This window comes from Setaria viridis, chromosome 9, assembly GCF_005286985.2.
Source record: "Setaria viridis chromosome 9, Setaria_viridis_v4.0, whole genome shotgun sequence".
In the NCBI taxonomy this organism is placed as follows: Eukaryota; Viridiplantae; Streptophyta; class Magnoliopsida; order Poales; family Poaceae; genus Setaria; species Setaria viridis.
Window position 1 is genome coordinate 50,028,511 of NC_048271.2, and position 25,518 is coordinate 50,054,028.

A 25,518-nucleotide genomic window follows, 5' to 3' on the forward strand; every position below is an offset into this window, starting at 1 on the left:
CACGACCTGTAGGCGCAAATCGAGCTGAGGGCCGGCAAAATCGAGCGATATTGACACCATGAGGTAGTATAGATGGATTCACACCCCCCAATTAACCATTTTGCAGCCCAAATCTCGTCTCTCCTCTTGTTTTCTTCACCATCCATGGGTTCGACTGTTCAACCAACGTTTAATTGGGCGCTTATGGCCTAAACGACACGCTGGGGGTCTGATTTGCGCTTAATCGCGCCTAGGCGCACGTTTAATTGCGTTTTTTCGAACACTGGCTACAAGAACTTGACAATGAGGTAGGATGGATAATGTTTTGCTGGAGAAGAAAAACGGCTGCCAGATTGAAGTATAACATGCCTGCTCAGTTGCTTCTGGTATACCACTGGTATCATCAATCGGTCAAGCCGTACATCGAAAGGGTCAAGCCGTTCATAAAAAGTACATCACTGCAGAAAATAATGATTCATGTGGTTTTATAACACAAAAAAGGAATACAAGAGACTATGATACAAGATTTCAGTAAAAGAGTCACCACTTCAATATCTTGGCAATCAATTGAACTCGCAGCTTGTAGTTGGAGATTTACATCACATTGTTTCCTTTGCATGGTTCCCCTCTAATTAACAGTGTAGGCATGCGCATAGACCTCATATTTCCAGTATAGTTCTTATCTGCTCAGGCGAGTGTTTAGCCAATGACCTTGGGTCAGGATAGTTGTTCTTTGGATCCATCACCGCCTTATAAATGAGCTCATGAGTTTCTGCTAGAGCTCTTGCCAAACCATAGCAGGCATCTGAACGTAACCTTGGAACCTGCAGTTGCTCGAATTCAGGCAAGGAACCTTCTGTTCCAGTCACGATGCCATAGAATGCCTTCAAGCATTCCAGAAGCATTTGTGGTGATGTCTCAACAACATCTGCCAGAGCCTTGGCATCATCACTGTTGCCGTAGTCCTTTATGTATGGCATCTTATTTGACAGTCCACATTTCCTAAGAATGCTGTCAACTTCTTTATCTACAAGGGCTCGTACATGTGCTTCAATCATAGAACTCAGATTGTTTACATAGCTTGTAGCAACCTCCTGGCCCTTCAATGGTTCCTGAATAGCTGATAAGCAGTTGACGAGGTAGACTTTGGATGAAGACTCAGCGCTCTGCATGTTAAACGAATGAATAAGCAAGGGGGAAATGCCAGATTTAAGTTTCTTGGGTGCAAGGAAACATCCAATTTATCATGAAACCAAAAGCAAATCATTACATCAAGTTATAATAAAGGTTTCTTTAGTGCAATGTAAAAAATACCAGTATCAAGTTATAATAAAGGTTTCTTTAGTGCAATGTAATAAAGGTTCCTAATTTAACAGAAAGAGGTAATCAGAGAAAATTAAAATCTAAACTGCAAAACCAATCATGAGATTCCGAACATGTGCAGTTTCCTCATAGAGATTAGTGTTAAAGAATGGAAGAAATGTTTACAGCTTATAAATTGAAGAATCATAACTGTTCTCTCATATACATTGGAAAAAGAATTAGAAATAAACTAGGAAAATGTTAGAATTTTAGTATTGCAACAAGAAGGAACTTTTAAGGCTTCTTGCACAACATCTATGTTTCATTAGACCATGTGATAAGCATTTGCGATAGAATTAGAGATAAACTATGGCAACAACAAAAAAGAGACACTTTCAGTATTACAGCCAAAAGGAACACTTAAGGGTTGCTGCATGGTGTCCACATATTGTTAGTCTAAGTGAACCGGTGCAGAGACAAGATATACAATATGACCATTTCAGTGACTACATATTTGATAATATGATTTCTTCATCGTATACATGGTAAATATTACAAGTACGCTACTAACCAGAACCGATGTAGATAAATTCTTAGACAGAATAGCATCAACTGATATCGAATCTCTGCTATTTCCACTAGGATCAGAGCTCGTTCTACCACGCCGTGCAAGTGAACCTTTTGATTTTTGTGCCTCTGCAGCTTGCTCACACATCTGAAAAGTTAGTAATATCAGTACAAATGCCACATGTAAGTTATACTGCAGATAATATCAAATTATCCTGGGGTAACAATAAATGCTACATGAAATTGCTCAGTTTAAGCCTATCTCTCAGTATAGAGTACAAATTTTGTAGAAACAGCACATATATCAGCAGTAATTGGCTACTTGATATGTATGAACACGGTAACCACAAAATGCGGTGAGTGTTTAATTATACTGAAGCAAGATATTAGTCGTGCAGAAATGACTAGATATATATTGTAACTAATTGCTTTTTTTTCCACAGCAATATTGAAGCTAATTGCTACTCCCTTCGTTCCAAATTGTAGGTCGTTTTGGCTTTTCTAGATATACATAGATTTCGCTATGGATCTAGACATAATCAATGTCTAGATGCATAGCAATAATCATGTATCTAGAAAAGTCAAAGCGACCTACAATTTGAAACAGAGGGAGTAGAAGTGGGCTGGTGCTAAGTGAGAACATGCTCGCTATTATATTTTCAGGCAAGGCTAGTACTGCTTATACTGCTATTAAAAAAAATCATCCTCCTTCAAGAAACAGTAAGTGACATTTTGGACTCCAACACGGTCTCCAAAAAACAACTTGACTGCTGCCTTTCGTTATAACATGTTTGTAAAAAGTATACTATTATGAAACTACTCTTCAATATAAATCTCCCCGTATAGTCATATAATTTCCAAATATTGGAACTCAAAACACACAAAAAAAATTGTAGTCTAGGTTTGAAATGGTTCACTTAAGACAGATCCAAAACATCACTTATTTGTGATGGGAGTAGTATAAAATTTTGCACAATAATGACTTCCACGGCTTAGTGATGCTTGTAGCCTATTTGGCATAGCTGTGCAATTTGCTCATCATCATGACCAAATAGCCTCTTAAAATGTTCATAACTGACCAGTATAATAATTTATAAGCACCCTTCGCAAGACCAAGTCTTCTCAGTCTGTTTCCCCTTTTTACTGTGAAGTACACTGTTCGATATCATTCATTAAGTTTGGTTTTGTTTCTAGACTAGAGGACATCAGCATTACCGCTAGTGGCATTGGCGCATGATGGCAAGCCACAAAAAAGAAGGAAAAATAAATGAAAAGGAAATTAAGCAACTGAAGAGTGACAATTGCACGAATTCAAGAAAAATGAGTACAGGGAGTGATATGTTGCTATCAGAAGCTACTGTTTAGAATAACTCCGTAAAGCTGTACCATGGGTAAAATTTGTTATACAATAACAATGTTTTATATGTGATAAAAAACCCTTCATATATTAGAAAGACATTATATCTGACATTATGCTATAGTGACAATAAATAAGACACGGCAAAATTGCCTCCATACCATTACATTGCCAGTGTGGTTGCCAAAATACCATCAAAAGTTGTCACAGTTTTTGCAATGTTCTGGATTGTATTTTGGCAACTCAGTTTCATCATAATGCTATAGTGGCAATTTATATGGCACACCTGACAGTTGACACAGAAAGCTCACCTGAATTATAGGATCCAGTAATGCAGAAATAACAGGATCAAAGTTTGGTCTTTTTCCAGAGGCAGGAACCATCATGCTATTGTAGGTATCTATGAGCGCAAGCAGCAAAGATATTCCTTCTCTAACAGCTGGCGGGGGAGAGAGGTCGACTGCAACAAGTGGAGGATATCGCAATAACTTCTCTCCTCGACTCTTCAGGATACTGAAGAATGTCTGCTGTGCTGCATCTCTAAGAGACCATATTGTATTGCACAGTGCAGTGTCTTCGCCCAGCAGTTCTGCTATCTAAATGAGAAGGTAATTGTATGTAAACAGAAACACCTTTTGATGTACTGATGTATTAATCTCCAGAAGGTAGCATTCCAGACTCACCGTGTAGCCGTAGAATTCCAAGGTATTGCTAAGTTTAAAAGAAACTATCAGGCTTGGTTGTGACTGCAAAACTTGCTCAACTCGAACTTTAAATGGCCGACATGCCCCTTCAAATATTCTATCAAGCACAAAAGTTACATCAGACTCTCCTCTGGAGGAATCACCATCTCTCCCAGACTGACGTCGAGAAGCTGGACCACTGTCGGTCATTGCATCAGGGTCAAGCAAGACAACTATGAGCTCTCTTTCTGATGCCAGGGCCTTCACATATTAAAAAATGAGCAGTCAGGAAATGCTATCATGCTATCTAAAAGTAGAGGTGCATGATTTGAAAAGAAATGATTACTTGGTTGGTTCCTATGTCTAGTAGTAAGAAATTCAAGAATACATCAAGGGAAAAACCTGATGTAGCCAACCCAGCATTTCGCCTACATAACGAAGAGGATCATGGGCATGCACTTCTATTGGTCTTGGGAGCCCTCCAGGTCCACCTCTAGTAAGAGCACTTATAAACCGCCTGAACAAGGCATGGTGTCTCATGTTGGCCACCTGTGAATGAAGATAGCACACCATGAGATATCATTTGAGTTAGTGGTAACTTTGATATGTAAAAGGTACAGAATTACCTCCTCTGCACAATACTTGAAAAGAACAGGTCTTTCCTTCAGGCAGCGAACAGCCTTTTTCAAAAGTTCGCTTACTTCAGGATTGTCGGTATCACCTAACTTTTTACACTCAGCTTGAACCCACCTGATAAAAAGAATGAAAAAAATGAGTTGTATGCCTGCATGATCATACCATTTGATGATATAATAAGGAGCAGAATGCAATCTTAATCAAAATAGACTAGAATGCTAGTTTGGCAGTGTATCTTGAAAAAGGTAAAATTACAGCACAAATCACTAACATTGCAAATGAGCATTTTGAAGCATTAGTACAGTAACCGCAATATTTCGATTAAACTGTCATAGCATGATATGCAATAAAACCATGTGTGGACATTTCTAAGATTTAGAGCATCCATAGTCTATGAGCATGTTGAGCTTGGACTAACATTGCGAAATGGAAGGATTAGCAAACTTAGCACTAAAAGCAAGTGGAGTCAAAAGCAGTATCATGAAGAATTAATAATAGAAAAAAAGTGACAACTAAGAAAATACCTGCATAATCTTTCATAAGCACCCTCTTGGTACACAGACATCATATCCATAAGCTCCAAACCAGCACGCTGAACAAATATCCAAAATTGGGCATTTTATCTAAGAATCTAATGTTGTTTGATAAGGAACTAACTAGTGGAAATTCTAGCAGACCATGGAAAGATCACAATGTCAAAGCATTGTTAAGTAATTGCTATCATTTTGGGAGAGAAGACCAAGATTTTGAACAGAGAGATATCCTATTATGTGCATCTTTTTCCTTAAAAAAAATGTATAGTACTTGTTTTCTCTTTTGGGTTTCATGAACATGACAATCTTTATTATAAACAGTTAGTGATCCACTTTTCTACTTTGATTGAAGGGCTCAGAAAAGAACGTGATACTGTATAAGTTGTACATCAGATATCACAAGTTGTTTATTATTTCTGGGAAATCAAGGGCTCAGAACTACAAAACTTTGAGGAAAAAGCGATGGTACCTGGTGGTGTGTTCGCAACAGGACCTTGCAGTTTGAGTGTATTTCCTGAACATGCAGTAATGCTTTGAAGAATTTCTCATCTATGTCTTCCTCGCGAAGTGCATTTATCTATTAATCATTAGCAAAAGAGCAACACATAAAAATGTTAACAAATACCGTCATGATATCCGCCTTGATACAATGACTGAGGCATCAAACCTAGCAGCCAAATATCATTTGATTCAAATAATTTTGTTTAAATAGGAATGGTACCTCTTCATTTGATAGCTGGTAATCCCGCAGGAAACATGACACAATTTCCTGCCGCTGAGTGATAACTTCAAGTTCCTGTTGCATCCTCTCCGTTGTACTAATGATATCCCCGGTGCTTGCACTGCAACTGTTCAATGCTTCCTCGATCCTAAAATAATAAAAAAGAAATGTAAAAGCAATAGCAGACAAACAAAGCAGACCTTGAGATGAAAAGGAGAATTGCCGAATCAAACTTGGGTAGCATAAGAATCTGCTTTGTGACTGTTTAAGCTTATTATAGAATTTTTCTTTATCTATAGATAAAATGTATTCGGGCGAAGCAAAAAAATGCAAATGGAGAAACAGAATTGCTAAGTACAAATTGAGCAAGAACAATATTTCACGATAGAAGCCCATCGCAACTATATTGCAGCCCCAAGTAGCTCCTCTAAATCCATCACCAACACTTATTCAAAATCCAGCTTATGCTGTGAACTTGTATCCACTGGGGCATTCCCATATGATTTACATATCATTTAGCTCAAACTAATTTTATAACTTAAATACATTGGGAATCAAGCTAATGCTAGGATTCCCGGATGCATTTCCGGGCATGCATAGCAGAGAAACACACTGGGGGCAATGAACAAAGCAACTCACTTCTTCCAGGAGTCATTCAGCGCGTGCACCTCCCCCTCGACGCGATCGAGCGCCTACACGCAAAACAGTAGAGCAAAGCAATCACAAAACAGGGCACGGCGGATGCGTAACGAGGGGCGGGCGAACTACGCCGCACCTTGTGAGCGGGGAGCGAGGCGTCGAGGAAGTGGCGGTTGATGGCGAGCGCGCGCTGCTCAATGGAGGACTTGAGGTTGCGGCGCGCCTGCGGGGTGTTCTGCACGTAGAAGGTGGAGAGCGCGCCCAGCGAGGCCAGCAGATCCGGGCTGTCCGTCCGCGTCTCCAGCACCTTCTTCAGCTTCCGGGACACCCCCGGAGCCAGCGCCGCCGCCATCGCGCCCAGCCGCCGTCACCGGCTCGCGATCGCGATCTCCCCCCGCCTTCCTCCGCCTAAGAAGTGGGGTTTGGTAGTTCGGGATCTGAGAAGAGTGAGATGGGTCGACGCTCGACGGTAGTAGCCGGCCGGGCGCGGGGGAGGCAAGCAAGGCTTCCCGTGCCCGCCCCGTAGGCTGTAAGCTGCTGAAGTTTTTAAAGCCCATGACAAGCCCAATAGGCCGATTCTTTTGCTATTTTCTTCCTCTCTAAGGCCTCGGAAACAAAATATTCCACTCCAATCCATACGTTTTGGGAGGGATTGAGATAGTTTATCAGAAGCTAATTATTTTTTGAGTAAATTGCACTCATCATAAAAACCTTAGACTCAGTTTTTTTCCCCACCCAATCCTTGCCAGGATTCGTATTCTGGGAGTGCCACCGGAGGATCAACTAGAGGAAGGCAGGTATTGAATTTTACTAGTTTGGTGCGTAGAATACTGGTTTTGATGAAGGATCAAAACCAAACAAGGCAATAGTTGAGGGGTGTCAATAGACTTTTTACAAAGGACAAATAGGATGTTATGCATATACGGCCTCGGAAACAAAATATCCCATTCCAATTCGTACGTTTTGGGAGGGGTTGAGGGAGGAATAGTTCATTTTTCATTCCGACCGAATTATTCCTTTTTTATATATAAACAAAACTTAAGCTCGATTTTTTTTTCACCCAGTCCATGTCGGGATTCGTATTCTTTTGTCTCCTCCGACGAGGTTAAAGGGAGAGGGATGACCGATTCGTATTCACCCAGTGATGATGGTCTGTGAATGGGGGCGACGGGGTGATTGGACATGGGATTGCCACTGGAGGATCACTCTCGGGCTGCACAAGGGCTGATCAACGCAGAACATATGTTTTTCTCCAGAAAACTAAAACGAAAAGATTGCCTGTTTACAAGTCACAGTTCATGCTAAAAAATGGCGTGAACTGATAATCTTCTGCCACTGTGCAGAGCAGATACGACCAAAACCACATGTCCGATGTCACCAAGGCAAAAAATTTCCCATGATTAAACTCAGAAGTCTATCGTACAAATCTGACATTATTTCATGACTCCATCTCCACAGGTTCTGCAGCTGTGTAAGATACCTCCTTGCCCATAATCACTGCAGTCATCATCAATTTACCAGCATCTGGAAAATCCTTGTGCTGCATCAGCACTTCCTCCACTGACAAGCATTTGCTCTCCAAACCTCTCAGATGTACATCCTCTTTCTTCACAGGCAGCACATCCTCAAAAGTGCCATCATACACCACCGAATCAGGGCTATAACACAACCTGGAAGCTTTGAAAAGGACAGTTCCTTGAAGAGATTCTTGGATGACTTCGTCGCTCCAACCTTCTGAAGTGGATGCCTGCGAAAGCTTCAGCCAATCATCCTGGTTGGTTGCATTCGTCCAGCATGCCTCAAGAAGGCCTCTGTTGGAGCTTCGGAACGATGAGCTTGTCGAAGCAAATACTTCAAAGGCTTTAAGGGAGAGCTCTTGGTCTCTCTTCAGGCACATCTCAATCAGTTCTGATGGATCAAGCAATGTGGTTGTATATTTGACTTGTGCATATTCTGGATCATGCTGAACAATTTCTTCCTGCACAGAAGAGAGAATACAATCATCACTAATTAACTAACAAAAAGGAAATGATACTATGGTTCCAAAATCCAGATTTTAAGAATTGCCCATGCCAGGTTAGGAGCCTCAGGAGTTCATAACCCCAGGTGGTTACAAGACAGTTTACGTGCTAGCTCCAAGTTTAATCCCGTTCACTTTTCATTAAAATCAAAATCGACCACAGGGAGAAATGTCCCTCTGATTTTATCTTAAAGAAGCTGGTACCAAGATTCGAACCCAGGCCGGCAACAGGGGTTTCATTGACCCTTGGAGTTCAACGCTCTAACCGTTACGCCACGAGAATGTTTGGTCCTGTTCACCTTTCATACTCTCAATATTTCTTTCAAACATCCAACAACTTTCAATAAATCTAATGGCCTCCAGGGTCCAAAACAACCAAAAATAGCAACAGTCTCAATGGGAGCTACAATGCTGCTGGTACCCAGTAGGATTAAAGGACTTTTGTCAGGATTTGGAAAGCTGATGTATACCCTAAATGCGAGCCAGCAGGGTTTCCATCTACAGCAACCCCTATTCTATCTAGTGTAGTCTAGTTTAATTGGAATTCCTCCCTCTGTGGATTTGAATACTCACATTACATACTCAAACTAATTAGTTAAGGTATGTTCATGATGTCATGCCTCTAAGGGTGCGTTTGGTTGGGAGACAATGTAGAACGGGACGGTCCCGTTCCAGTTTTTCGGGATGGGATGATCCCATTTCTTGTTTGGTTGAATGGGATGGGTCCGTCCTAATTTTTTGTTTGGTTGGAGAGATCGCTATAGACGGGACGAGCACCGTTTTCTTCTTCTGTTAACACCGTTCGTGGGGCCCACCTGTCATACTAACAGGTATCTTCTTCCTCCACCGGCCGGCCGCGGTGGAGCTCGCGCCCGCCGGCCGTTCGCCCGCGCCCGCCGGCCCCGCTCGCCCGCGCCCGCCACGCTCGCACGCGCCGGCCGCTGCCGTGCTTGCCCCCGCCCGCCGGCCCTGCTCGCCTGCGCCGGCCGCGGCCGCGCTCGCCCGCGCCGGCCGCGGCCGTGCTCGCCCCCGCCAGCCGGCCCTGCTCGCCTCCGCCGGCCGCGGCCGCGCGAGCCCGCGCCGGTCCCTCCGTGCCCGCTGGCCGCGCTCGCCCGCGCCGGCCGCGGTGGAGCTCCCGCCCGCCGGCCGCGGCGGAGCTCGCCCGCGCCGGCCCCTCCACCGGCGGCTCCCGCCGCCCAAACTCACCCCCTCCACCGGTGCGGACGGACGGCGCGTGACGGGGGCGAAGTGGGATGCCCCCGTCCGCTCGTTTTGGTGGGATGGGGACATCCCGCATCTGGAGGGTATATTCCCTCGTAGGGATGTTCCCGTCCCACCTGTCCTCCAACCAAACGCGGGACGAAGTGGGATCGTCCCGTCCCGTCCCACTTCGTCCTCGCAACCAAACGCACCCTAAGTCATGAGACAGCACGGATATTGACCTATTGCTGAGTTATCTCTGGGTTGTTCCCAGGACGCAAGAGGATGACATTTTGGCAATGATGTTCAGAAACAAATACCATGACTAGAACAGAATTGTTAAAAACATGTTATGCGTAGGACAATTCACCTGCAATTTTAGAATCCACATGTCTGCTTCTATCCGTGCAACCTTCGCTTCATAGTCAATATCCTTACCTATTTGTTGATGAAAAATATATCAAGAATGTCTTATCAAGAGAGAAAGAAACTATATCGTCTAATAAACAGCAGTGAGTGCAAATAATTATGCAAACTTATGTGCAGTCCTCTAAACTCTAAAATTTTCTACTACACATTCAGTAACCTAGCATTTCTTATTCTGCAGGAACTTCAGTAGAATCAGGCAGGTTTCTTGAAAACTAGACAAGATTCCAAGTAAGATGACACAGCCCACAAGAGACTAAAAGGATTTGCAATTTTGCATAGGCATTGAAGCATGTGAATTAACTTTGATAACCAAGAATGTCTGCATGGAATTACCCAGACAAACTTTGCAATTGATAAGCTAGCATTATCAATCATCCAGAAGAAAATAGTAGTACATTTTCCGTAATGCCAGAAATGTATGAGGGGAATATGAGAAGGTCCTGAATAATTGTTCCAGTACAGAGTATAGCATGAAAGTAGGAAGAAACAGCTACCTGCTGTTGCAGCAATTTTAGAGAGATAAAGAAGACGTCTTCTTTCAGCAAAGGACAGTGGCTTTCTGCTGGTTGTGACACTAGCATCTTCATCAGGACTGCCACGCAGAGCATAGGTATGAAGAGTCTCAGAAGCAGATGAGAACTGGTTTAAGCATATCTCATGAAGCCACAGAAGATCATTCCGGTCTTTCAGAAAACTAGCTAGCTCTTCCTGGAATTCTTCACCCAGCCTTAACAGCTTAGAGTATTGTCTGCTGTTGACTAGCTCTTTAAATACAAAGAAACTGAATCCCCCATGCGGCCCTACACTATCATGCTGCAACAAAATGAACATTAGAACCATGTCCTAGAACATGTCTTAGTAGAAGCTAGAAAGTGAATGGCCTATTCCTTTGATGCTAAACCATTGAGCTAAAGTGCAACATGCTTATGCCCTGCAGCAGAAAAAGGGGTCTGGAATAAATTTCAGATATGGTCGTGATATCATACCATTAGACTACGGAGGAGAACTGAATCATTGAGGTCAGAGCAAATCTGCCACAGTGTTTGGTATCCTTCATGCCGTTTGGCAGTTGCCAAAATTGGAGAAATAACCTCTCTAAATATAGATTCTTTCAGATCCAAATTGTCTTTACCATCTCTTGACTCCTGCTATGTAAGGAAAAGATATTAGTTGTTGCGTATGAAGCTCAAGAAATTCTACAACTACTGCCCTAAAAAAACAGAAATTCTACAAGTACCGAAGAGGAAGACACCAAGCCCTACACACCATGTAAGCAAAATCGGCAATCATCTAAATAGACATTTGCCACACTTCTTTATCATTCCAGTAGAAAATACTTTCTTTTTTCCCATTAATATCAAGTTAAACATCTACAATCTTACACAGTTACACTCACGGCAGATCACTGAATCATACTCGTATTGTCAGAGATTATTATGAGTAAAACAACTGATAGTGAATAATATACAGAATGACGAATGTGGAAATCAATCGGAGAACTAGTTGAGCCTAAAATCATCAAATGAAATTGGAAATCATGGATACAGTATGAAAGTATGACTACCTGAATACGAAATGGCACCTGAATTATTACTACAGACATGTGAATCAAGCTATAACTTTCGCAGTCTAATCCTTTACAACAATGCATCATCGTTTCAATAAGCTATGCTCATATTAAAATAAGTACAACATTATCCAAGTATAAACGACAGACAAATACTGATCAGGCAAAAAATGAGATGACACGTGACAGAATAGGCAAATAAAGGGTCAACACCAAATTGCAAAAATTTAAACATCGTACTGCAGCAAAGATGATTATTAGGAAATTAGTGATGTTTAGGTAAACCAAACCTGGTATTTTGCCTCCACTATTTGTTTAGCAAGGTTGTAGAGTGACCCGAGAAGTTCATCTCTCCTTTCACAATATTCTTGGACTAGCACACCATGTTCATCACCACGTTCAAATTTGGCAGTTAAAAGACCTATATATGCCTCCAGTAGAATATCTGTGAGTCCCTCCAGCTGAGACCATAGATTAGACTTCATTGTCATGTCTGCAGCTCCAAATTCTCCCAAAAGCTCCATAACAAATGATGCTAAACTCCATATTCCAGACCGTACAACAAGGTGGCTGTTCCATGTTATCAGTCCTTCAGGAGAAGGATACCACTCCTTGTGCTCCTTCCTGTAGTGCAATGCAGCATGAACTAAGGTGCTGCAAGCATTTGCTAACTCAAGTGCACGTTGCATCTGAACAGAAGGGTGTTCTTCTCTACTAATGATGTATTGAAGCTGATGAGATAAGCAATAAAATAGATCCTCTATATCAGAAACTCTACTATAGAACACTTCTGCATTATCGCGATCCATTAAGAGAACTGTGTTTCTTCGAGCTTTCTCACCAACCAACTGAATAAGGTTCCAAAGGGCACCAGTGGCTTGGGTTTTTAACTGAGGTGATAAATGAGTACTTGAGCGCTGCTGGATGAGAGCGTTATGTAATTCCCTAAGCTGAATCATTCCAGAAAGCTTTTCACCATGCTCCATGATAGTTAGCATTGCAGCTCCTACAGAATGAGCAAATTGCTTCTTCAGTCAAACAGAAGTATCATTAAAAGAACTCTGTAATGATTAAACTCAAAGAACAGAATCAAGCTTACTTGTTGCATTATCACAGTAGTCCTACATACTGTTACCATTACTACGTTCATGTAAAGCAAAAGGCTAGTCATTAGTGTGGTATCATATGAAATTGACTAATAATCAGCTGATATGAAGCCCTGTAACGGATTAAGTGATAATTGCCATCCTGGCTCACTTTCAGTGACTCAGATAGTCCCACATGATGGTGACACATGTAATTGACACTCAGAGAGTGGCAAAATAGTAGGATTATAGAAGGATAGAACACCACTATAAGGTAGAGCACATGACATAATTCATCAGTTGTTGAAAATAATGTATACAGCGATGGTAGATGGGGAAGAACAGTCTGCATTGTACTCAGCTTTTTAAAATAATTAGAATTATTTTGATTTATGTGATTTACATTAGATTGCTATGACACTGTTTAATGAAGATATTAAACCAAAATGATGGTAAGAGTGAATACATACTTTGCTTTGAAGCGAGTTCTTCATGGCACTTTGACAAGACAAGAAACTGGAGGAATTTCTCATGTTTTTGCTGCTTCTCAACAAGGGATGAAACAATTGTTGAGGCAAGAAATTCAGCTTCTCTGGTTGTTGTCCAGTGTTTAGCTAATGTGTTTACAATTGATTTGCTCATCCTAACAAATATATTCATCTCACCCTCTTTGTCAAACGCTCCTGCATCTCTAAGCTTTTGAAGTGCCTCATTAACTGCACCAGAGATTATAAAATCATGAAATAACCGACTCAGTAGCATTTCTGACTCTTCATCAACCACAGCCTGCTGAGCTATTCCAGTTAAAGGAGGCCTTTGCCTCTCTCCAGCACTCCAAGCCTCAGAGCTAACTCTCCTGGGAGCAACACTGGCACTGAAGACTTGAGTTCTTCTTTTCTCCTCAGCAACTGCTTCATTACAACTACCTTTTCGTGACAAGCTGCGCTCTGGTGGTTCAACTCCACCAACTAATACAGCTTTTTCAGGAATCGCCCAGACTCCTGCCTTTTCTGTCAGGACAACCCAAGCACCTTCATCTCCATCCTCAGGTGATGGGATAACGGAAGCATCCAGGACCTTTCCAGAATCCCAAGGCAAATCAAACTGATAAAGTCGGGTCGAACCTCTCCAATATATGGCCACTGTTGCTGTTCCATCACCTGACAGGATGATTACAGAACCAGAAGGCTTACCACCAGTTCTTAGCCTCATCGAGAACAAGAATTCTTCATCCTCTACTCTAGCCTTAGGAATAATCACCTGAGAGGGAGCTTTTTTCTCCAAAAACCTTTCAACTTTAACTACATTATCTTCAGATGAAAACTTCTGGTTAGGTTTGTACAGCATCGTCAGAAGAGAATACTGAGTGTAGTTCGACCCACTAACCCTATCTTTGCAAAATGTAGCAACAAGAATGCTAAATTCCTTCCCATGCTCATCTATCTGCATGTCCAAAAGCCATATATTTTTTTGCCCAGCTATATCTTTCTTTATGCTCGCATCGCCATCAGTACCAACAATTTCCTGAGACCCTAATTTTTTTATATTGATGTCATGCAAGAGTGAGACACTCCAACATTGCACCTCATTGTTTGTCAACAAAAAGAACTTCCGATCAGAACCCTCCGATGATACATTACTTGGCAGCCAAGCCAATGACCTTCCACCATTACTTTTCTGAGAATGATCCGCACCACCATCTCCTAATGTATCTCTGAGGACTTTTTCTTGACGAATTCCTTCTGGTGAACACTTGAACAACCACAAAGCACCTGTAGGCTCAGAAGCTATTGCAATACACTCGTGAGTGCCTCCTGGAACTGCAGCTGCAATAATCGAATTAAACCTGAAACGATCAGATGCACCATCACTTGCAGACAGCTCATCAAACGGTGAACTAAGGACAAGACTCCTATTAAATTCAGCATAGATGTCAGGCCAATAAGCAACAGCTTGTGTTCTTTTGTTGCAGAGGATAACACCAGTAGAACTTTTTCTATACAATATCTCTCCACTGTTTCTTGTTGATGCACCGCTACTATGCCATCTCATTATACAAACTGTCCACTGAATACCGGGGAGGGGTTTCACGTCTTTGTATCCAATCAGAGAAGATGGAACGTCAAGGACAAGACAGTCTTTAGCAACAGAAGCCGAGTAGTTCCAGATAAAAAGCTCATTTCCACATATCATCCACGCAAGGGATGTTTCTTTATCAATGCCACCAGCAAACATGTTCTTGCCTACAAGAAATGCACAACAGGTATCTATAGTTCAGTAAGGTACAAGCAAACTATTATCAGGGAATACTCGCAAAAAAAGAACCTATTATCAGGGAAAATAGCACGCGTGCATTGAGTTGAAATAGTTACCAGAGAAATTCTTCTGTAGAAGGCCGGCTTGGGCATTCCGAACGACTTGGGGAAACTCTGCTACGTGCACCGGTTGGATCTGGTCCGAATCACCCGCCTTTTCAGTTCGTTTCGATGCCGAAATTCTGGAAATTTGCAGAAAATAGAGCAAACAGGGCTCATTTGGCTGAACTAAACGTGCTAGGCTGCTCGAAATCTAAAATGAGGAAATCGGAGAAGCCCGCGCCGCACTCGCTTTTGGCGACTTTCAATTAGATACGGCCATACAGCAAAATGCGGTTTGGTGAAAGCAAAGCAGGTGAGAAGAAAGGGGTACCTAGCGAGGAGAGAGGAGGAGGTCCAAGGGGCCGGGGTTCCGGTAGCGGGGCGGTCGGGGATGGCGAATCCGCGAGGCGACGGGGAGTGGGTAGGAGCAGCAGGTGGAGGTGAAGGGGACGCCTCCTCCCTGTCCCTGCGGTGGAGGAGGTGTGGCTTCCTGATCGCCGGCGAGAACATTTTCGGCGGCGCGGCGGTTGGGCTGAGAGCACCCTCACGGCCTCACCTTCTCCGACCAGCCGGCCTCTCGGTCTCGGCGCTCTCTCCGGTGGGCTAGGGTTTTACTAGAGTTTTTGTTTTGTGAGTGTCTTCTCTCTTTTTGCGTTTTGCCCCCTGCTTGCTCAGTTTAGCCGACTTTTTTATTTTTTAGCCCTTTTTTTAAAGATTATCACAAATAAACCCCTGATGGAACCATTTCAAAATCTGGACCCTTAGCTTAGCGCCATCCACGCTGACGCCAAGCTTACACGTTTCGGCGCTAGCCATCCTGGCGCCAAGGTCTATGCGCAGCTGCTAACGTGGATGCCGATGCGGCGGGGGCTTGGGGCCATCCATCATGGCGCCAAGCCTTGGCGCCGTGGATCTTGGCGCCAAGCTTGGCGTCGTAGATCTTGGTGTCGAGTAATTTACCCCGTACCTCTTCGCGTTTTGAACTAAACAAGTATAATTATTCCGAGGAGTGTGCAACAAACTATACTGCGGTTCAACTGGTTAGGATGTGGGCTTCTTGTCCTAGAGACCCCTGAGTTCAAAACCTTGTGTTGAATCTTAGGTCTCTAGGAGAAAAAGCCCACGTCCTAACCAGTTGAACTGCAGCATAGTTTGTTGCACGCTCCTCGGAATAATTATACTTGTTTAGTTCGAAACGCGAAGAGGTACGAGGTAAATTGCTCGGCGCCAAGGCTTGGCGTCATGATGGATGGCGCCTAGCCCCCGCCACGTCGGCATCCGCGTCAGCAGCTGCGCATGGATCTTGACGCCAGGATGGCTGGCGTCGAGAAATGTAAGCTTGGCGCCAAGCTAAGGGTCCAGATTTTGAAATGGTTCCGCTAGGGGCATATTTGTGAGAATCTTTAAAAAAAAGTTAAAAACAAAAAAGACGGTCAGTTTAGAGGAGGGGAAAAAACAGGGTGATTTTCTTAAAATAATTAAAATAGGGAGATCAATTTGAACTTTTGAAGGCAGGTCAAAAGAATTTTCCTGTAAAATTCCTTTTTCTAGTTTCGTGAGACGTGAGATGGTCCTTGAAGATAGCATGTGTATTGACTATCGAGTCCCCTTTCAAAGAATTTATTGAATTCCATAGCTCTTGAATTAGGGAGGATTTAGATTTCTTGCATAGCAGGTCAAAGATACTTATTACAATATCGTGTCACCAGCACGAAATTGAGGATCTTGTATCCTAAACCCTAATCGTATCTAGCATAGATTTTTTAAACCAAATATCCTATCTAGAAAAGACTAAGTTTAAAATCTCACAACATTAGTCACTGAGCGATCAAAAGGGCCAACTTTCATCTTTTTATCATCACCTTCGTCGTATAGGGGATAAAATGTATGACAGGATCTTCCTATTCATTCTACCTGTATTTTGTTAGCCTACCTATATAAGCTGCTCCAAAAGTACCATCAATGAACGCGAGTATGAACATTGTGTGTCGACGTGGATGCAAGATTATCGATCACGGTGTAGAGTTGGATCTACCATTACATCGCCTGGAATCATCCACGTGAAAGATTATTTAGTTTTAAAAAAACCGTTACGATCGAAATGCATTTAAAATAAAACCCAATAGGACATAAGAGTTTCACACGGGAAAAAAAACTCGAGCGGGATTTGAAAGTCGACCCGCGAGCGGATGGACCAAGCTGCGAAAGGGAAACGTGGAAAATCGCGGAACACACCCTTCGTCCACCACTAGGCAGCGCCACCGCACTAGCAACCTGCAACCCGCCTCCCTCCCGGCTCGGCGGCTGCCAATTCGACCCCTCCTCTTCCTCAACTCGCTCGTCCCTCCATCCCGGGGGCGCTGAGGCCCACCTCCACACGACGTGCACCGGCCGCCGCCCGCCTCGGCGCCGTCTCTACCAGGTGGGGAGCATGTCGAGCGCGGTGGTGAACGGGCTGGCCGGCGCCGGCGGTGGCATTATCGCGCAGATCATCACCTACCCTCTCCAAACCGTACCATCCTATCCCCTTCTCGCCCCTTGTCGCTCTAGTTAATCCTATTGCCCCCTTCCGAATCGGTAAATACTTCTGCTGCCGATGGTTCGATCAGGTGAACACCCGGCAGCAGACGGAGAGGTCAGCGAAGAAGAGGAAGGCCGGGAGCGGCGCAAACGACACCTCGACCCTCTTCCAGATGCTCCAGGTGACTCATTGCGGACTTGTCGTCTATTTGTTGCACTAGCTGCTAATGCCCCCTAGTGACCAAGTGTGGAATCAACAGCTTATCCAAACGGAAGGGTGGGGTGGATTGTACAGCGGCCTCAAGCCCTCTCTCATCGGCACTGCTGCATCGCAGGTTAAATTCCATTTCTAGGTTAAGTGGGCTGCACAAAACATTTTCCCCCAACAATATCAAGTAAGTGCTAGGTATGAACTTGAGCCAGAATCCAATTGTGGCTGTAGGGAATTTATTACTACTTCTACCAGATTCTTAAGAACAAAGTTGAAGATGTGGCAGCTGCTCGTGGTAAGAAGGGCCTTGGGGATGGTACTGTTGGGATGCTCTCTTGGCTTGGTATTGCAGCTGTTGCTGGGTAAGCCGTCTACTCACACTGCAGTCGCTTGTCTTATTGAAATGCTGGAACAAATTAAAACAGATCAATGAGCTGGCCAATCTTCTTATGTGTAGACTTAATGCCATTGGACGTCCAAACTAACGGAGTTTAGTGTTAATGTGTACTTTACGACAAATGTGCAGAGTTTGTGTGATTTTGTGAAATAGGTACCAAAATGTGCAGTTTTGATAGTTTATACTATTAAATATTTATTATGTTTAGTTTTCTGAGTTAATGATCTTACTCTTTTGGCATGCTCATGGGTTACTTTCCTTTGTTGCAGGTCAATCAATGTTCTTCTTACCAATCCAATATGGGTTCTTGTGACACGTATGCAGGTAAACTTAACTAGGTTACTTAATGCCTTTTGTCTTCAAGAAGAATATAGAACTGGTAAAGTTCACTAAATAAGAGAATTTATAGACAGGTTTAGTAGGTTCTACTGTTTTTAAATTACCAGCCTTGATGCCGTGAGGGAATGCTTACATTAGTAGTATGGTTACATCCTACTCACAGTGTTGTGTAACTTATGTTTCTTCTAATATCCCTTGTGATGATCCTATCTGCTATTTAGAGATGAAGTTGTATGAGCAACCAGGTAAAGAACTATATTCCATTGCCTCCAGCTGTTCCCATGCTAGGAATTTGTATGGGTGATGAAAATTAGGGGACTGAAATGGTATTCCTTCTCTATGGGCAGCTCCTGGAATATACACAAAGTATTTATGTAGGACATTTATTGCCAAATTTTGATAAGATGAGCTTACAATATTGTTGACATGTTAAATATGCTACAATCTCATTTAACTGTAATGCTCCAACCCTTCAACTACTGCATTGAATAAGATCCTCACTAAGCCACAATTATTATTATTTTTGGGAAAAAGTTCTTATGCGCTATGACCTAGATGGATGTTATTCCTTTTGTTTATACCTATCAAAAGTATCTCCACACTTCCTAATTCCTAGTCTTTTTTTTAAAAAAAATTCATGCTTATGAACTATAACTGATACATTTGCTATGGCACAACATCCAGTTTTCTTGCAGTCAGAGAATACGTGATGCAGAAGTAGTTAAGTGGCAAACAAATATTGCTTGTATGTTAGTTGACCTCCATGTGGCTTGCTTTTACCAAGACAATACAGAAAATGCAATGGCTAAACTAAACTGGAATATCCATGTGGCTTCTATACTGCTGATAATAAAAATTGCATCAAACTAGCGATTAACATTGGCCTCCTTTCAGACACATACGCAAGCAGAAAGGAAGATCTTGGAGTCTAAGAAGGACCTTTTACTGAAAGAAATATCTAGGGCTAATTCCTTGGAGGTTTCAATTCTGAAGGATAGGTTGGTTAAACTGGAGTCTGAAAAACCTCATCCATATGGTACATTTCAAGCGGTTAGCTCTCATTCCTCAAGTTGCCAGCGTTTATGTTGAATTTTGGTATTAAAACTATTCAGTAGAGAAATGAAAAGGGCAGTTGGGGAATGGTACAGGTCTTTTTTTAAAAAAGAAAAATCTAAAATGATACAGCATGCCAGTGTGTCAGTTGTTCTCCTTAAACTTAAAATGACTCAATTAATTAGGATATTGAGAACATAAGAAATCCAGAAATGGAGTGGTGTTTCAGTTCACATCTTATTGGTATGATTAGTTCAGTACCCTACAATATTATAAATTTCATCAAATTTGCATATGAATAGATTGTGCAGTAACTAACTGGAGTCTGAAGTCCTGCCTTCTTCTAATTTGCTTTTACTTCACAAATAAAGTTATGAGACATTTATTTTACTATTTTCATTGGTCTTAGACAGATCCGGGAGGTTTATTGCGAGTCTGGCATAAGGGGATATTGGAAAGGACTTGTTCCAACATTAATCATGGTTAGTTATTTGTTTTTGAAATGTCACACCCAAAGTTCATTGGTTACATATGGAGTTCCACAGCTACTAAAATGCGTAAAATTTCAGGTATGTAACCCATCGATTCAGTTTATGATATATGAAACTTTGGCAAAGCGTCTCCAGTCAAAGCGCTCTGGAAAGCAACTACCTAAAAGGAACCTCACTGCTATGGAGGTACAGACTTTCAGATTAGATCCTGTAATATTCTTGTCTTTATGAAACGATGGAGGTGCCTGGCTTTGTGAAACTGTGACTGTTTTGACTCTCTTATTGCCTCAACTATTTATCCCCACTCCTAGAAACTTATTTTCGATGATGTTATAGTGTTACATTACATATTTTCACGCAAATGAGGCATTATTACCTTCAGAGTTCAGACTAACTGTGGCAACTGTGTAGTGCCTTTTAATGGGATTGCGACAATCAATCAGTGCATATGATCATGTTATGGGGATTATTTTGGTGGGGTCTTTTTGTGAGAAGTTATGGATATTTAAGCAAGAGAATTTAGTGTAATTATGAACAAATTTGTTTACATGGTACAATTAGTCTATATTCACACGATTCTGTTTGACATGAAGAAAACAATGCATTCATTTGTGGAAGATTCTGTTTTTTTTTACAGAAAATGCCTGGGTTAAAACCATAGGATTGCATGTAAATATGGTATGCGCTCAGATGTGGTGCTGGTGGCCAGCTAACGGAAACCATTGAGATTAAATTACTTCATTGATGGTGACTAGTGAGCTTGATGTATTTACTCAGTAGCGCAGATCTTAACTATGACAAAGTTAAATTCTTTATTTTATCAGACACTGCAATTACTTGCAACAAGCAATACAGGTCCACTGCAATTTCTTTTGTTGCCTTTGATTTCATTCCATTTAGTGTTTGACGGGAAATGGATATGCTTATCAATTAAACTAGTAAGTGTGGACGTGCCCTTAGTCATTAGTAACCACTTTTACTTCAAGGTTCATGAACTTTTCTGTAAGAGGACCAGCAGCAAATGTCATATGATTATGCTGTGCATTTCTACAAACTGAAGAAATAAAATTCGACTTCATGACTTCTCTATCCTGTTACGCTATCTAGATCTTACATTTCCTTTGTTGGTCCGGATTAAAAATAAACAGTATCAATGCACATGCTCATGGTAATTTTTGTACATATATTTATGCTTTCTTTCTGAGCATTTTCCTCCTTGAGCAGGTGTTCTTGTTGGGTGCAATAGCAAAACTGGGAGCTACTGTTGTCACTTATCCATTGCTAGTCGTCAAGGTACATGAAGTAGCTGAACTCGTGGAATTCTTAGAAGAGATTCCATTGGATAACTGCACCTGGTCTGATGCAATAATTATTTTTCATAAAAAGATTCCTTGATAACTGATGCTTCCAGCAAAGTAACTGTTGTGCCTGAATTCCAATTGCATGGGATTACAGATTACAGTAATCACACTCACTCAGCACAGGCGGGTACTTAAGTCTGCTTAAGATGTGTCTAGTTACAGGCAATAATGGCATCATCTTTTTGTGTTTGGGGGGGGGGGGGGGGGATTGGAGTTCGATTTTGTTTCCTGTTTGCTCATTATGTCTTAACTGTTGCAGTCTAGGTTGCAAGCAAAACAAGAAATTGGCAGGAATGTGATGTCCAGATACACAGGTATCTTTCTCCACTGTGCAACCAAACTAATGACAACTTATTGATATAGTTTCATCTGAACAAACTGTTTATATGCTTTATTTGAGAACAAATTGTTGATATTTTCTGAACCGTTGTGCTTTGATAATATACGTGATATCATACTTCTTTATCTTATGTCATGTATCTATAATCATGTTTTTGCTAACATTACACTGACTATGTTCAACAGGTACAATAGATGCAATAATAAAGATGGTCCGTTACGAAGGATTGCATGGGTTTTACAAAGGAATGGGTACCAAGATTGTACAAAGTGTCTTTGCCGCCTCAGTTCTCTTTATGGTAAAAGAGGAGTTGGTGAAGTTAGCAGCGCTTTTAGTTGCCAGGAGTAGGACTATGCTTATTACTAAGCCCAAGAAGCGATAGGTGTTGCCATGACCATTTTTTTTTGCCTCAACTTGTAATGTATATAGGATTCCATTATCTACATCCTATTTAAAAACAATAAAAAATTCTTTACTACTCCCTCCGTTCCAAATTGTAGGTCGTTTTAACTTTTCTAAATTCATAGATATTATTATGCACCTAGACATGTACTATAGATGTATAATAATATCTATGAACCTAAAAAAAATTAAAACAACCTACAATTTGGAACGGAGGGAGTAGAAAAATCCTAAAGCCTCTTACAAATGATATCCCCTCCCCTCTTCTTGGTGGCATCTTTTTGCCTTGATAAATCTGTAATCCAAGACTCCAACTTTCAGCCAACCTCGCACAGTCGCACCACATCAAGAAAGGTGGCTGCCCCCGATCAGAGAGACAACAGGTTAAACCGCGAGTTGGTTCACACTCATTGGTATGTATGGAAATCGAAGTCAGTCGATTAGTTTCTTTGTTCTTTGTTATACCCCTTGCATAGCTGCTTGATTTACGTCAATCAAGGGTGACATCATCTGGAAGTTATTACATTTTTTGGGTTTAACTGGCAGTGGAAGCTATATCTTTTAGAGCCTGTGCTTGATGTACTTGAATGGTCTAGTGTTGAATGCGCTGTTGTTTAAGGTTCAAAAACTTTTAAAAGGAAGAACGTCAACTGTTGATGCGTTCCTTCCAATCATTCGGAACGATATGATCATTTTGTAGGAAAAGTCTATACTTAATACTACTTTGTTATGAAGTTGTTATGAAGTTCGCTATGCAGTCTTGGTCGAACAAGTTGGCATACCCCTCGAGGCCTCGATCCATCTCCTCCTCTACTCTCCTGAGCATTGATCGGCATCTCACGGGAGAGGATGAGTGGGCCTGTTGCGACAAGGATAACATAGTCACTTGAACATTTTTGTTTCGAAATGGCTTTGTAATGTTTTTGAAATCACATGCATAAATCAAACCAATCAAAGTAGTCATAAATTGTTCAAATGCATCCATCAGATGCGCTCATACTGTAGAAAAATAAATTAAGTGAGAAACCATCGGGCACTACAGTACAGAAACTGTCACGCTAATACCACATGAAATCCCAACAATATAGATTTACTTAAACTGGTATACAAACATAATCCAGACACTACAAGTTCAACAAGAACAATAGAAATAGCAACACTAAATTAAAGCAAGAAGAACCCAACAATCTAGAGTTGGATCAAACCTAGCCATCACCTCTAGGATCAATTCAACACCTCCCCCGGTTGAGCTCAACCATTCAAATTGGCCTCTCAAGCAGCATTCAAAAGAATGGTGCCCTATTTGGTACTCCTTGCTTGCGCAACCGCCGACGAAATGTGTTGTTCTCCACGTGCCCCAAGTTTGCTACCGGTGCTACTTCAGATGTCCCAGGGAGGTTATCAAGGGCTCTTGGCTCGTTTCCATGCTCACTCGCCGGTGATTTCATGTTTTTGTGAAGGTTCCTCATGCGTTCCTCTGCTTCTGGTCCTGAGAAATCATCTGGCGACACGTCTTGGTTCCCCTGATAATGGATGATATTTTAGTACTATGCTTAAAATATCTATATTTATAGCTTAAAAAAAATCAAGTAGGCAAGAGAAACAAGACGAACCTCACAGACAAGTGAGCAGAACTTGTAGGATCTTTCCTCACCATGGAGATAGCATTGGCAAGTCGAGCAGCGACGTGCCCCTGATCGAGGCCTAAATTTTTTGGATCTTTTGACCGGCCTTAAATACAGTATGTTTTGTGAATTGAGGATGAATTGCTGCAAGGACACATATATTAAGAGTTAGACAACCTTAAATTCAGTAGTTCCTACTCTATGATACAGTACATGATGCGCATGCGTATGTGCTCGAAGTTACTAGCTAGGTATGATGCTATATCGTGTGTGGCTAAGTCTTATATATATATATATATATATATATATATATATATATATATATATATATATATATATATATATAAAAGATGTGAATGCATCCTTAGTTGACATCTCCCGTGATGGAAAAAATTAAATAGTACTCTCTTCATCCCAAATAAGTATCTTTCAGTCTTCAAATTTTATCACACCAAGAATGATCTTTTAGCTCCTAGCAAACCTCATATGATTAAAGCAACAACTCACAACAACAAAAGGTATATGGATAAGCGCGTCGAGCCAATCAAATAATCAATTAATGTTATTTTTCTGATTCGAATGCACATACATTTATTCAGGATTTAGAAAATCAAATAGACAGCATAGCTTAGTATAAGTAATCATAGGCAATATAGTTATTTTTTCACAACTACTCCCTCTGTTTATGTTCATAAGGCGTACCCACGTATCAAGATTCAAACTTTGCTATTTTTGACCAATAATTTAACTAATAATTTTTATTTTTATGATGTAAACTCGAAATGGTTGGATTTGTAATCAAATATACTCTCCAATGATTATATAGATACTATAATATAAGGGTTGGATTTGTAATCAAATATACTCTCCAATGATTATATAGATACTATAATATAAGATAAATTCATGATCAAGGGCCCGTTCGCTTCAACTTATAAGCCGGCTGAAAAGCTGAAACGGCTGATTTGTTGTGAGAGGAAAACACTGTTTGGTGGCTGATAAGCCGGCTGAATAAGCTGAAGCGAACAGACCCGTAATTTGGGAGACAGTGCAGGTCATATCGGGCCTTATAAATAAAAATAGAGGGAGTACTTGGTACTCAATGCCCAGGTCACTATTTTGTAGTATGTGTGAAATTTACTAAAAGATTACTTATTTTGTAACGAGGCAGTAGTGATTATGGATGATATCAATTTACCTGTATCTTTGGCACATCAATGCCCAGGTCCTGCAAGTCCGCAGCGAGGACGACGGAGCGGAGGTTGTAGCGCCGGATCTTGATGGCGCGGTGGCCGGGCTTGTCGCCGTGCCCGCAACGCGGGCATGTCACCTCGTAGCAGTCGAGGCAAAACACGCACCCTTCTCCCCTAGCCACACCTTTGTGCGCCTCGCACGTCTTCCAGAACTTCGTACGCACGAGCACGTCTACCCATGCTGGCTTCCCCCCTCCTCCGACGCCCCCGCCGCAGCCAGTGCCGGCACATCCCCCAGCAGTGCGGGCATTTTTTTGCCCCTCCGCCATGCCCCCTTTTTCCCTGCATCATTTGCAAAAAAAACAAGATCAAGACAATCATGGATGAGCTAGTCACTCCGTAGATTGGAATATATAAGACTTGCTTCTTCGTTCCTAACATAAATAAGCGCTAGCTAGCTAATTTACCGAGACATTCGAGTAAACGAATGGGCAATAGAATGAGAGCCCGT

The 25,518-nt window shown here is 41.8% G+C and overlaps 3 protein-coding genes across 4 annotated transcripts; 1 reads left to right on the forward strand and 2 right to left on the reverse strand.

Annotated features, from left to right (window-relative positions):
* Window positions 1–332: 332 nt before the first annotated feature.
* On the reverse strand, window positions 333–6,935 carry LOC117838607 (conserved oligomeric Golgi complex subunit 6). Its single transcript, XM_034718701.2, has 11 exons — window positions 6,554–6,935; window positions 6,418–6,470; window positions 5,779–5,926; window positions 5,527–5,634; window positions 5,049–5,116; window positions 4,515–4,638; window positions 4,291–4,437; window positions 3,889–4,149; window positions 3,517–3,801; window positions 1,853–1,996; window positions 333–1,145 (listed from the first exon to the last, which is right to left on the reverse strand). The coding sequence occupies exons 1-11, from the start codon at window positions 6,767–6,769 to the stop codon at window positions 639–641; spliced, it is 2,061 nt and encodes a 686-aa protein (XP_034574592.1). The 5' UTR covers window positions 6,770–6,935; the 3' UTR covers window positions 333–638.
* A 707-nt stretch (window positions 6,936–7,642) lies between these two features.
* On the reverse strand, window positions 7,643–15,696 carry LOC117837770 (nuclear pore complex protein NUP133). Of its 2 annotated transcripts, none has more exons than XM_034717530.2 (8): window positions 15,407–15,696; window positions 15,091–15,215; window positions 13,189–14,961; window positions 11,924–12,639; window positions 11,053–11,214; window positions 10,561–10,879; window positions 10,008–10,075; window positions 7,643–8,395 (listed from the first exon to the last, which is right to left on the reverse strand). In XM_034717530.2, the coding sequence occupies exons 1-8, from the start codon at window positions 15,583–15,585 to the stop codon at window positions 7,856–7,858; spliced, it is 3,882 nt and encodes a 1,293-aa protein (XP_034573421.1). In that variant the 5' UTR covers window positions 15,586–15,696; the 3' UTR covers window positions 7,643–7,855. The 2 variants fall into 2 exon arrangements, with proteins under 2 accessions (XP_034573421.1, XP_034573422.1); XM_034717531.2 differs by having other exon boundaries at window positions 11,053–11,211; window positions 15,407–15,695.
* A 1,589-nt stretch (window positions 15,697–17,285) lies between these two features.
* LOC117840146 (peroxisomal nicotinamide adenine dinucleotide carrier) lies at window positions 17,286–22,265 on the forward strand. Its single transcript, XM_034720607.2, has 11 exons — window positions 17,286–17,587; window positions 17,685–17,777; window positions 17,856–17,930; window positions 18,038–18,168; window positions 18,473–18,527; window positions 19,437–19,592; window positions 20,009–20,077; window positions 20,165–20,272; window positions 21,311–21,379; window positions 21,707–21,761; window positions 21,973–22,265. The coding sequence occupies exons 1-11, from the start codon at window positions 17,507–17,509 to the stop codon at window positions 22,167–22,169; spliced, it is 1,089 nt and encodes a 362-aa protein (XP_034576498.1). The 5' UTR covers window positions 17,286–17,506; the 3' UTR covers window positions 22,170–22,265.
* The last annotated feature ends 3,253 nt before the right edge of the window (window positions 22,266–25,518 follow it).